We start from the raw sequence: 14,333 nt of genomic DNA on the forward strand, positions 1-14,333 counted from the left end.
ATGGGGGTCGCGACCCTTCCGGGGCCCGGGGGCCCCAAATTATTTAGAGGGGTCCCCCAGATAATTAAAAACAAACCCCTGACTGGAAAATGGAAATTTCACAAACATTCCTTAATGATTATATCTGGTTTCAGTATTTATTTATGATGTATTTTCTCTATTTTTAAGGTATTATGGTAGCGGCCAATTTGTATTGTGGGTGGGGAGGGGAACGGGGCGGGGCTTGGCTTGGCTTTCCCCAAGTGCAAACGTGTGCCAAGCACACTCTTTGTTTCATTATAAGCCCATCACCAAAGATTGTTTAGTTTGATCAAACTCAATACTTCCAGGATTAACTTATATTACTTATATTATAATTTCCTTTTTTTTTTTTTTTTCCTTTTCTGCTAAACAACAAGCTATATATGCTTAGATGATTTATATTTATATTGGGATAAATTTGCTCGACTGTAAAGACGAAACGGAAGTGGGGAGGAGTCTCCATACTTTATCCGCTTTATATTTGACTCATGGCAGCTCTTCCGCTGCTCCAAGACTGTATGATGAAAGCATTTGGAAATTGCGAGAGGCAACAGTCTGGTAACGCGAGACTAGTAAAAATTGCAGATGTACAAGCTTGCAGCACGGCACTTAACACATTTTGTACATAATACGTCCTGAAACGTCATAAGGATTGGAACCGAGAGGTGCCTACGACGTCTGTGGACGTCCTAGCGACGTCCAAACGACCCGGGGCGAGATGATAATATTCAGAATTATTCTTTTTTTTTTTTTTGGCATTTCGCTTTTCGCTTGCCGTATGCTAACGATCTGTGCAACTATTAGCTTGTCATTGACTCCCATGTTAGAGCGGCGGAAAGAATGACTCGTATCTCCTGATCCAGGGCGCTCTCCGTGGTGATGAATGGATCGATATGCTGGCGCTGCATTTCTGCTCCTCATCCGTCTCTCCCGCAAAATATGAACTCTTTTTGGAGCGTATATAAATATATTAAGATGATCGGAGATTGTGAGGTCACTTTGTCAGTCAACTTTTTTAAGAAAGTATTTCCGGTTCATGGCTTTCAAAATAGAAGCGATCACTACTCTGGCGATTACTCTGGCGCAAGCAGCGCCTTTATTTTGATGCAGTTCCGGTACTAAATGTGTTAAACGTTATAAACGTACGTGTCCTTCGGCCCCTAGGGGTCTACAGTTTGGTCCTGTCTACACCAATTCTCTTCAGCAACAACTGCAGATCTACATACGAGCGCACATTGTGAGCTTGCAATGTTTTGCGTAATGTTCACCACAGAATGCAGGATGCTAAGGTTTTTCATGTGGTTAATAAAAACACACTGGTTGACCGTTATTCCACCGGAGTCTATAGGCCTACTGGGCCTGTATTGTTGGCCTAGTAAATCAATTCTTGTCAGCAAAGTGACACTGCGGTGCGACGGGGTATAAATTATGTTTAAGGGTGTGCAGTCAGTCAGTCAGTCAGTCACGTGTTGTGGTCAGACAACAAAACCCAAGTGGTACGCTAGCCGCTGAGCTTTATGTGCACACTGTGGTCACTCAATGCACCGTCCAAGTGCAGTGAAGCCATGGAAAGTGTGTCCAGCACACCAGAAGTGTGCGTGAGTACGTGGTCGCTGTCGCGGTGGGAAAACACTGTATGTCCAAAAACCGTTACCTTTCAGGACATGGAAAGTTGTGTCCCGATGGATCCGCCGGAGAGTGAGGTCTATAGCCAACACCAACTCGGGATATATTCATTAACCCATTCTGACCTGAGATCAGATTCATACGAGGTTTCCACTGGACACACACTGGTCTGATTAACCCATTCTGACCTGAGATCAGATTTAAAAAAAATGTCAGTCGTTCTTCGATTCTTCAAAAATAGCAGACCTACAAGCTCGTAGTGCGCCACTCGGTGGCGCGCTATGAGCTTGTAGATCTGCTATTTTTCAATAGCTAAAGCATAACATGATGCTAACACCAAAATGGGTTCCCGTTCAGAATGGGTTAACAAGCTCATGCTCAGACTTTTCATTGCTTCAAATTCAATTTAAAACCCACAGTCTTATACATTTACATGTATACATTTTCACATTCAATATATATTCATATGATGCAAATAGCAAAATATTTTTGTAAGTTCGACACCTCAGTCGGGTGGAAACCTCAAATGTCCAAAACTGTTACTTCTTCAGGATTCAAAATTCGAAAGCATCAAAAGTAGCAGATCTACAAGCCCAAAAATTTAGAGCTTGTAGATCTGATACTTTGGATGGTTTTGTGTGTCGCTGTGGTATGTATGATCAAGTAGGTCGTTCATTTAACAAAAAAAACCCCATTTAAACAAAAGTTTAAATAACAACATGTATCTTCTGGGTCTGGAGTGAAAAGCTTCCCCTGTTCTGTTCTGTGTTCGGCCCCCTGTTGTTCGCCCACATGTTCTTCATTCACAATCCTTTGCTATACGTAGCTGGCAGATCAGGACTGACTGTTGAGCCCTCCAGCTCCAGGGGAAGAATATCTTCACTCTCTTATCGCCATAACTTTTTCTTTTTGTAAATTAACGTTATTGTATTTGTAGCAATTGTAGCAGATCTACAAGCTCGTTTCGTGCTTGTAGATCTGCTGTATTATTATTATTTTAAATTTGATTCCTGGAAGGTAACTGTGTTTTGGACATATGAGGTTTCCAACATGAAACATGAATGATTTCAGCCTCAGGAACTCTAGGAGGTCACTGGCTCGGGAAAGGGCGGGGGTTCTGGGTTGGGGGGGGGGGGGGGGGGGGGGTCTGTTTTCCCCCCATGTTCGTCCCTCCTCTCCACTGTGGCCCTTAATACTTTGCAGATGCCTCCATAACCACAGGTCCAAACAGCCAAAAATAGCCACGCATCTGCAGCACGTAAAAGGCATGCACTGCAGAAATCCATGGGCATTCATTTAAAGGCATGGTATGTAACTTTGCCCTGTGTTTTCAGAACAAAAATATATATACCGGTGTGTTTATATATTTTACCCATCATTTCTCTATAGCCTACCAGCATTTATCAGCAACTGGAGTAGTGTGGTGGTTTTTACCTGCAGTAATCTCTCAAGAACAGATTCTGAGCTAACAAACAGCAGAGAGCGCTGTTTTTCCTTTATTTTGCCGATGGGTTTCCAGATTGTACAGCTAGGCAGAAACACTTTGGCCTCTCACAGTTTTTGGTGTTTTCACTGTTTGTTTTTGTAGACGGGGGATCGGGGGGGGGGGGGGGGGCAGTGTGTTTCACCACTCCAGAGGTTGATAACTGCTTGGTCTAGAGGAAAATGATAAACCTTTATTCATTATCTTGTTATGTTAACACAGGGCAAAAATGACATACTGTGCCTTTCCGTGTACAAAGGGTTCATTCGGTCACATTTGCACTCTTGCAGAGTTACAGAGCCGTAAGGGTCCAACTCCATTTGGTTCCTAGTATAACTACACAGTATCACTCCCAGTCTCAGTCTCTCCCGCAGTTGCAAATGGATAAATGAGCGCTATATATATTCCTGTTGTGTGGTCTGTGTTCTGACAACAAAGTCCAAATGTGTCATGCTGTTATTTGCGGCGCTCACAAGCTAAAACATTCCAGCACATTGTAAATTAGCTTCATGGACCATCATTCATTGCTATAGCTTCACAGTTACAGTATAGGCTAATCTGCTCAAGCCATAGAGTTATTATACAATAGAGAAGACACCCAGAGGAAATCCTGAAGCGCAATGGACATAGTGGCCGAAGAAGGTATTGCAGTTTGGTAAGGTTTGGTCCTCAAACACATGAACGCGCACTAGGCTCTGTCCACTCTGCCGGTCGTCGCGCGTTCATGTGTTTGAGGACAATCCATCCAGAATGCACACTGTTCCTAAACCGGAAGGAGGAGTGGATTCGCCTCATGCGCTTCTGAGCAACTCAATGCAAGTGGACGGGAGGAGAACTTGGGTGTCTTCTCTATTGTATAATAACTCTATGGCTCAAGCTGACTTCCGTCCAGGTCATACACAGTAACAGGGGTCCCCTCATCTGTCCAAATGTATTAGTGTCCCAGTTCCAAATGTGTCATCACCTCCAATGTTACTATATCCTGTATGACGTCTCTCTCCGTCTTGAATCAAATTAGTATCTCAACCTGCGAACGCATTTCATTAGGTTCCTGTTCCTGCCGAGCGTATCGTATCCGACCAATCAGCACGCCCAATTAGCCATAGCAAATCAATTCAGTCCATCTCCGTTTTTACTGATTGACGTGTATAATAATATATGCTTTTTCTTTTTTTCTTTTTACAATTTGGAACCTGCAAAAAAAAACTGTTCGCGCCTCCGTCTCTCTCTCCTGATTGGGACTCGTTTCCAGTGCCCTGAGTTCATGTTTTTCTTTCAAACCGAGCAGCACAGCAGGAATAGTTTAACCCATTCTGACCTGAGATCAGATTCATACGGAGGTTTCCACTGGACACACACTGGTCTGATGAACCCATTCTGACCTGAGATCAGATTCATACGAGGTTTCCACTGGACACACACTGGTCTGATGAACCCATTTCTGACCTGAGATCAGATTCTAAAAATGTCAGTCGTTCTTCGATTTTTCAAAAAATAGCAGACCTACAAGCTCATTATCAATAGCTAAAGCATGACATGATGCCAACACCAAAACGGGTTCCCGTTCAGAATAGTTTAACAGGCTCCCCGGGAGTTGGATACAGTCAAGCACTTTTCATACTGCAAAACCCTTCCGTTGTCCTCCCCCTCTCTACAGGTTATACTGCAAAACCTTTCCGTTGTCCTCCCCCTCTCTACAGGTTATACTGCAAAACCTTTCCGTTGTCCTCCCCCTCTCTACAGGTTATACTGCAAAACCTTTCCGTTGTCCTCCCCCTCTCTACAGGTTATACTGCAAAACCCTTCCGTTGTCCTCCCCCTCTCTACAGGTTATACTGCAAAACCTTTCCGTTGTCCTCCCCCTCTACAGGTTATACTGCAAAACCCTTCCGTTGTCCTCCCCCTCTCTACAGGTTATACTGCAAAACCTTTCCGTTGTCCTCCCCCTCTCTACAGGTTATACTGCAAAACCCTTCCGTTGTCCTCCCCCTCTCTACAGGTTATACTGCAAAACCTTTCCGTTGTCCTCCCCCTCTCTACAGGTTATACTGCAAAACCTTTCCGTTGTCCTCCCCCTCTCTACAGGTTATACTGCAAAACCCTTCCGTTGTCCTCCCCCTCTCTACAGGTTATACTGCAAAACCCTTCCGTTGTCCTCCCCCTCTCTACAGGTTATACTGCAAAACCTTTCCGTTGTCCTCCCCCTCTACAGGTTATACTGCAAAACCCTTCCGTTGTCCTCCCCCTCTCTACAGGTTATACTGCAAAACCCTTCCGTTGTCCTCCCCCTCTCTACAGGTTATACTGCAAAACCCTTCCGTTGTCCTCCCCCTCTCTACAGGTTATACTGCAAAACCCTTCCGTTGTCCTCCCCCTCTCTACAGGTTATACTGCAAAACCCTTCCGTTGTCCTCCCCCTCTACAGGTTATACTGCAACACCCCTCCATTGTCCTCCCCCTCTACAGGTTATACTGCAAAACCCTTCCGTTGTCCTCCCCCTCTACAGGTTATACTGCAACACCCCTCCCTTGTCCTCCCCCTCCATAGGTTACATTATTATTTACAAGTCCCGCACTCTCTCTCTCTCACACTGAGGTGTAATGTAGTGCTTCACTGCTCCTGCATGTGCACAGTGCATGGATACACTATAGTCTACAGTATGTGCCATTTGCCATATTATCCGCTCTATAATAATGCTGTTATTTCATTGACTTGGCACTTTTCGAGCAGCATTACTATGCTTCTTGAAAAACAATGAATAATTAACTAACTTACTAACTAGCTATAGTATACGTTTCCTTCTGAAATGAGATGCCAAACACATCAGACCCACTGCACTCTGCCCCTTTGTATTTCTATACGGTTCTTCCCTCCCATCCACCCACCCACCCTTCAGTGTTTTAGCCCAGTAAACCCAGGTATGCATGTAAGGTTGTTTTTTAAAGGCACCATGTACTGTAGCCCCAGATGAGACCCCTGGTTGCTGTTAAGCCTGGGTGGGATGCCTGTCCACAGTCTCTGTGCTCTCCTGTTAACTTTACTGCGCTTGGGGGGGGGGTGGGCTCAGAAGGGATAAGTTCCAACTTCCAGTAGAAGCATGGATGAAGGCTAAGGGATACGTTCCAACTTCCAGTAGAAGCATGGATGAAGGCTAAGGGATACGTTCCAACTTCCAAGTGGAACTGAGGGTTATCGTTGCTGTCGGGCAGAAACCTCTTATCGCCATATTCTAGATTTTTGTGTATGGTTTTTTTTTCTCGTAAATTAACGCCATACTTGATCATACTACCGTGTCACACAAAAGCATCAAAATTATAGCAGATCTAAACACTCAAAATGCCATTTGCTGTTTTTTTTTAAATTTGAATCCTGAAAGGTAACGTTTTTGGACATAATGAGGTTTCCACCTGATAGAGACGATACAATGCGGGGAAGTGGCAGGAATAATGGAGTGATGGATTTTTAACTAACATTAACTCAGCCTTCTGTCACCTATCGTGTCGTCATCATGATAGGCGAACATTTGGAAAAAATGGGCAAACAATTCAGTAAAATAGCCGATCTGTATACGTTTGTAGATTCACTATTGTACCTACTATGAATTACAGTAGGGTTAAGACTGGAGAATAATCTGAACACCAGATATTCTGGACAAGACTTTAAATATGTCATGGACATCTACGTAATGATTGCTGGCATGGAAATTAAATTCAGCCCCAAACTCACTTACACCAGCATGACACAAAAGCTTGTATTTTAGGACCTTTGACTGTCAATTTTGAACTGCTGAAATGATTAATATCTGTATCAAATTACATTTTGTAAATCGGCATAGTTGCATAGCATGAACCCCTTCAAATTAGAGTAATTCTGTCAGGGGGCACAGTCGGTAGTGCTGTCGCCTCACAGCTAGACGTTCCTGGGTGCTGGGGGCGTGTTCTCTCATCTGGGCATCAGTGCCCATACCCGAGGTTAGGGTTGATGAAAGGGCCTTTCTGTGTGGAGTTTGCATGTTCTCCCCGTGTCCCCTCTAAACTACCTCCCCCTGGCCAGCCGGGGCGCCTGATGGAGGGGAAAGGGACTGGTCGGAAATAACGTGTTCTCTCCACACGTTACGTCCGGCCGGGGAAACTCCCCTCTGTCAGGTGAAAAGAAGCAGCTTGGACTCCTCATCCATAGAAGGAAGCATGAGGCCAGTCTGCCCCCCCCCCCCCCAGGTTGGCAGAGGAAGTATTACATTAGATAATTGACACTGGGTGAAAAAATGGGTTGCAAAATCGTGGGATATAAAAAAACAAATCTAATCCCATACAGACTGTAGAGGAAGCAGTTTATGATGAAACGGTTTGTGTTTTAGCCATGGCCATCGTGAATCATTAAACATGCTTATAGGTGTGAAAGTGTCAACATTGGCAGGAAACGTCAGACATTCCCTGACACCAGAGAAGGCGATATTGCCACTTCAGCAGCATGCTAAGAGACGGGGAAAAAAGAAGGGCCAAACATCCTGGAAAATATTCTGCCTGCACAGCAGCAGCTCAGTGCAGCATACTTTCCACGGAGACACATGTGGACACTAGTCCCCGATGATAGCTTAATGGATGTCCTTCCACTGAGACACATGTGGACACTAGTCCCCGATAATAGCTCAATGGATGTCCTTCCACTGAGACACATATGGACACTAGTCCCCGATAATAGCTCAATGGATGTCCTTCCACTGAGACACATATGGACACTAGTCCCCAATGATAGCTCAATGGATGTCCTTCCACTGAGACACATATGGACACTAGTCCCCGATAATAGCTTAATGGATGTCCTTCCACTGAGACACATATGGACACTAGTCCCCGATAATAGCTCAATGGATGTCCTTCCACTGAGACACATATGGACACTAGTCCCCGATAATAGCTCAATGGATGTCCTTCCACTGAGACACATGTGGACACTAGTCCCCGATAATAGCTTAATGGATGTCCTTCCACTGAGACACATGTGGACACTATAGTACCCAATGATAGCTCAATGGATGTCCTTCCACTGAGACACATATTGACACTAGTCCCCGATAATAGCTTAATGGATGTCCTTCCACTGAGACACATGTGGACACTAGTCCCCAATGATAGCTTAATGGATGTCCTTCCACGGAGACACATATGGACACTAGTCCCCGATAATAGCTCAATAGATGTCCTTCCACTGAGACACATGTGGACACTATAGTCCCCAATGATAGCTCAATGGATTTCCTTCCACTGAGACACATGTGGACACTAGTCCAGACACCCATGTTCAAATCCAGGGTTTGAACAGGAAAGTTACCATGGTGCATATTTGAGTAAATGCTCGAGTAGTACAGCATTCCACCCATCGACTTTAATATTACCCAGTCCCCAATACGGTACATATGAAAATGTGTACCACGTCTGGGTCTGAGGGTGTCGAGTCCCCCCTCTCTCTCCATGCGTTCTGCTTTTGGTCACAATGGCCAGTATTCTGGTCACTAGCAGGCAGTGGGTGACCTCACTGGAGTGCTCAGTATATAATGGCGCTATTCATTGTGCTGTGAGAGGCCACAAAGACACACAGATAGATGGATCACACCACATGGAGAAGGATGAAGGAAAGAAGAGACTAATGCCACCCATCCATGGCCCTTTCTGGAACCAGCTGTCTATTTTTAAACCACTTGAATCCCAGCGTCCATGTGTCCAAATTTGACTGCCATTGGACCTTTTTGAATTTTCGTTTTTTGTGTCATGTCACATGAAAGCAGGCAATCATAGCTTCAAATTGACATATTGGTTGTTCAGTTTGACCCACCAGTTTTGGAGATATGGCTTACAAAGTAATGTCTTGCAGAGAAACAGCGAGTTGAGAAAACAGGCTTGAAAGGTTCACTTCTGTGGTTTCTATAACATTACACCTAGCTACATGCATTTATTTCATATTTACATGTCGATTACACTTATTTCACATGCTCTAGTATGTGAAGAGTCTGCCTGTGCTATTAACTCATTTTGAAAAAAAAAAAAAGTTTTTCTCCTGGTGAAAAGCTGGAATTTGCGCGATGGCAGGCTCTCTGTCAAATCTGGTCACATATTCTGGGGGGGAAATATTAGCCAAAACATTAGCCGATCTACACACTCACAGCTTGTAGAAAGAGAACAGAGCCAAATTATTGCCTACAATTGGGTTTCATTGATTAACGTATTTTTTTTTTTTTGCATTAATTAATCAACAAAATACCTAAAGCCGTACAATAATTGTAGACATTTGTAAAAGTAAAAAACATTTGACTCTTGGCTGTAGTGGAGCAGAAGTATAATGTACTAACTGCTTGATTTATACTATATATTCTGGTATCAATTGAAACACCCCATAAGTAAAAGGTGTGTGTGTGTGTGTGTGTGTGTGTGTGTGTGTGTGTGTGTGTGTGTGTGTGTGTGTGTGTGTGCCTGTGCGTGTGCTCGTGCACATGTTGCATCATGCATTCCTAATGTTTTTGTCCCCCCAGCGTTGTCTAATGTGTGGTTAAGTGCATTGTGTGTTTACTCAACTGATAAGCATATAAGTGTGTTTGTTTGTTGCTCCCCGTCCCCGCTGTATGCATTCATTCATCCCCCCCGTGGATGTTTGTTTACCGCCGTCGTCAAGGACACGTTTCATTAACCCGTTATACCCCAGGCAGAGGGCATCACTTCCTCCTTGACCCGCTAGACAAGCGTTCCGCTTTCCCCCCGCCCCCCTTCTCTTTGCGTGATTGGGCACTGCGGCATGATGTCATGTCACGGACCTCTGGGTTGCATTGCGTCACCTCTCGTCGAGATGAGATGAGATGAGATGAGATTCCACCTTCAGGTTATGTTCATGTAAGCTTGTCTTGCATGAGTTCTATTTAACTCGTTCAGGACGGTATATAACCCCTTTTTTGTCTTTCAAGGATTATGTTATACTTGTTTATAGCTATTGGAAAGAATAGCAGGTCTACATTGTAGATCGTGAACGCGTGGTGCACAGCAAACGTGCACAGATAATACAGATAATTCCGGGGGGTCCTTGACATGGAAAGGTTGAGAACTTCTGACATAGAAATGTATTATTATTTATTTTTCTATTGTTATTTCTTTTGTTTTTTTAACAGGTTTATTTAGAAGCCTTTTCTTTTTTTTTTAAATCGCCTCAGGTCCAAATGGGTTAAGTCCTGTTGAGGCAAACGTTTACGGACCATTTGAGAGAGAGAGAGTGAACATTTCCAAGAACCCGCTGTTGTAGAGTCGACCACACACCAGGAATAACACTGTCAAAATCCCCAGTGTTCATTCAGTATTCGTCCCTAACTCTTGAGTGTACAAATGTAACCAAATGGACCCGAGTTAAAGGGACATTCTTTTGCCACTTCTGAAACTAAATGTTGTTGTTGCTGCGGGGGGTGGGGCGACTATACCCTACTGTACGCCTTGTGTATATTTCTCTGTGAATTGCAGAAGCATGATGAGATGATGCCAGTCTAACGTGTCCTCGGGTTTACAGTACGTACGTGTTCAAGGACACCCTTATGCTATTATAGGTCGTATCAATTTAATAAAGCCATAACCTCGAAGGGATACAGCACGGTCATTCACGGACAGATACCACATATATCACACATGCAGGAACGCAGACTGTGCGCGCACGCGCACACACACACACACACGCACACACGCACACACGCACACACACGCACACATGCATGCATGTGCACCTACTGTACAACCGATGCAATCTCTTTCCATACATTATGCTCCTGCTTGAATCCGTCCGGGCCGTATGGGCTATGCGCATAATCCGCATATACAGTAGATTAGATTGGGATTAGCCTTTAAAGGGACACTTCACCCTTTTTGCAAAAAAATATATGTTAATGACGTTTAGAAGCTTTAGAACACTTTCCTGGCGGTATTTATGTGTGTAATATGTGGTGTTAGATATTTTAGATTGTAGCAGTGAGCCTGTTGTCTCTGATGTCATGGACACTGGTCTCACTACCTTCCTGGACTACAATTCCCATAATTTTTTGGTGCACTGCTCCTCCTTGTGGATAGGGGGGAGAGCTGTCTTACTGAGACAACATGTAGTCCAGGAAGGAAGTGAGCCCAGTGTCCATGACATCAGAGACAACAGGCTCACTGCTACAATCTAAAATATCTAAAACCACATATTACATACATAAATACCCCCAGGAAAGTGTTCTAAAGCTTCTAAACATCATTAACATATATTTTTTTGCAAAAAGGGTGAAGTGTCCCTTTAATGTCCCAGAGGGAGGTTTGTCTTCACAGCCCGTTCAACACAGAAACACAGACATGGCGTGTTCTCAATACTGACACAACATATTTTCAGATGGGGGTTGGTGGTCAATTACATATATTTTTGGGGGTCCTTGACATGAAAATGTTTGAGCACCTCACCACTGTCAGGATTTGAATCGTCCTCATGTCTAAATGGGTTAAATATCTATGGAAATGAAAGCTGGGGGGGGCCAACCGTGGGTGTCGTCAGGTAGGGGAGGGGGCTGGGTGGGGAGCCCCATATCAATGGGTTTCCTGTTCAACCAGTGTTGCCATGTCTGCTTATCATAAGCAACATTGTGCTTGTTTTTTAAGTGTAGTATAGTTGATAATTTGGGCTGAATACACACACTTACGCAGCGTGACCTCAGTGAGTGACACTTCGACAGTGACTCGGCAGCAATATCGAGCTGTCCAAGCTTGGCGGTTAATTGTTGCTTTGTATCTAGTGTATTATAAACGCAATAAACTACTAGCTGCCAATCATTCTAAATGGAAGCCAGCGGCACAAAGTGACACCTGTTGTACATGAGCCCTATTTATAGTTAAAATAGCCAATAAACTCACTATGCGGCGCATCTCAACAAGTTACACATTTTGACTTTCACTGTAGTTGAGTAACATTTGAGCACACGGCGTCTCTATAACCCATTCTGACCTGAGATCAGATTCATACGAGGTTTTCACTGGACACACACTGGTCTGATTAACCCATTCTGACCTGAGATCAGATTCATACGAGGTTTCCACTGGACACACACTGGTCTGATTAACCCATTCTGACCTGAGATCAGATTCTAAAAATGTCAGTCGTTCTTCGATTTTTCAAAAATAGCAGACCTACAAGCTCGTAGCGTGCCACTCGGTGGCGCGCTATGAGCTTGTAGATCTGCTATTTTTCAATAGCTAAAGCATAACATGATGTTAACACCAAAACGGGTTCCCGGTCAGAATGGGATAAATTGACTCAAGTAGTAAGCAGTGTTGCCAGATTCTGCGAGAGAAATAAGCAACCAGGTCTATGAAAACAAGGCCAAAAGAAGCCTGCAACTATAGGTCACACGTGAGCACTTTAAACCAATGTGTGTTGTCGGCTGTTTTAAAATGGCCAATCTACACACTCACAATGCTTCACCATGTGAAAGACACATTTGTATTATTTATTTTCAAACAACAAATCTGGTACCGAGGTTCCCCTGGCACAAAGCTATTGTGCGTGGAAAAGTACATTCATTTGGAGGTCCGTGCCCCCAAATGTTTGATAACTGAAAAAACTAGCATTTTAGGAAGCAAGCCCAAACAAGTAACTACACTTTGGAAACAAGCCCGAAACACCTCAACTTTACCGAAAAACAACAAGCCCAAAGTCGCATGATGATAAGCAGACCTGGCAACACTGCAGCAGAGTCCACCCCACACACAGCGGGATGGATGACTTGACTAAATGTGAGGCCGCGCAGGGTTTCTGACACCGCTTAGCCAAAATCAAAGGATGCATTGATTCCTGGATCACGGGGGGGCGGGGGTTCAGTGTGTGTGTGTGTGTGTGTGTGTGTGTGTGTGTGTGTGTGTGGGGCGGAGTGGGGTGATGCTATCGTCAAGGTCTGCGTCTCTATAAATAGAAGCTCCATGTCTTCTCCTGACCCCCACTCCAATCAATCTTTTGCTGTTTCGTCGCTCCCACCATCTTGTCATCCGTCTTCACCCACTTGTTCCCAATGCTTCCAGTCCAACAGCTATAGGACACAACAATGGCTCGCACGCACACACACACACACACACACACACACACACACACTTTAGGACGGTAATTTTATGAATGCCATTTTAAGGGTATTATATGTGTTTTTTGTCCTTTTTGTCTTAACCCTAAAGCTCATAAACTTGTGAGCTTGTGTCTGGGCTATTGTCTGGGCACAACACCGGCATGCAAGTAAAAAAGAAAATCTGGCATAACTCTATATCCCAAACCCCTAACCTAACCTCTAAGTCCATAATCCCAAAACCGCAACCTCTCAATTGTTTTACTAATTGTATAGTTTGTGACCAACAACAACCATTTCTCTTAATTGTGAGGACCGGGAATTATTGTCCTCACAAATGTCTATTTCTGAGGGGTCTTTTGGCCCTCACAAGTATATTAAATCATATATAATGTAACCTACAGCACACACACACACACACGCACACACACACGCACGCACACTGTGCTCACTTAGCTTAGCCTCGTAGCCTAATCCAATTAGAATTCATTAGGCGGGGGCGTCTTAAACTGATCCGTCGGGGAAGGAGGGAGGGAGGAGGTTTTTCTGCCACTTATAGGGAGCAAAGGGGGCGGCGGGGCGGGGGTGGGGGGTAGGGGAGGATGGCGGTGCTGCGGCTTTTCAGTCATGTGACTGATTTGTGTCTGTTGCCGGCAGCGCACTGGCAGCTGGCCCTGCAGTTCCTTGTCCTCCTCTGTCCTTCTCTCTCTATCTCTCTCTCTCTCTCCATCTTTCTCTCTTTCTCTCTCTCTCTCTCTCTCTCAAACACACACATCTGTCAATGCGACGGCTGTGTGTGTGCCGCATGTGTTAGCGCGTGGCGGTGTGGTGGCCCCTCCGCGGGTGACAACACCACTGCTGTGACTCTGCATCATCATCAGCATCATCTAACCATGTCCCTCTGCTGTTTCTCCCTCAGGGACTATGGCTCCAAGCGGAAGTCTGGTAAGTCACCTACATTTTTGTTTTCTTACAACACAGAACCCTTCCCCCTATAATAGCTGCACGATAAAGTCATCAGTGCTATAATGTTTCTGTATGAGTGAACCAAATGTCAATCTTCATTTAAGGGTCCAGGGCGGGTCTGTTTGGTTACATTT

The 14,333-nt window shown here is 44.5% G+C and overlaps 1 protein-coding gene across 4 annotated transcripts in view; it reads left to right on the forward strand.

Moving 5' to 3' along the window:
• Positions 1–14,333, forward strand: part of LOC308312860 (SH3 and PX domain-containing protein 2A-like) — a gene marked incomplete at its 5' end in the record, with an annotated part of 152,271 nt that overhangs the window by 27,184 nt on the left and 110,754 nt on the right. For all 4 annotated transcript variants that reach the window (XM_080759609.1, XM_080759611.1, XM_080759610.1 and 1 more), the window contains one exon: positions 14,153–14,178. In XM_080759609.1, the coding sequence (XP_080615735.1) occupies positions 14,153–14,178 (26 nt within the window). The remainder of the gene's footprint in view (positions 1–14,152; positions 14,179–14,333) is intronic.

Source organism: Protomyctophum bolini, assembly GCF_963924005.1.
Source record: "Protomyctophum bolini genome assembly, chromosome: 3".
In the NCBI taxonomy this organism is placed as follows: Eukaryota; Metazoa; Chordata; class Actinopteri; order Myctophiformes; family Myctophidae; genus Protomyctophum; species Protomyctophum bolini.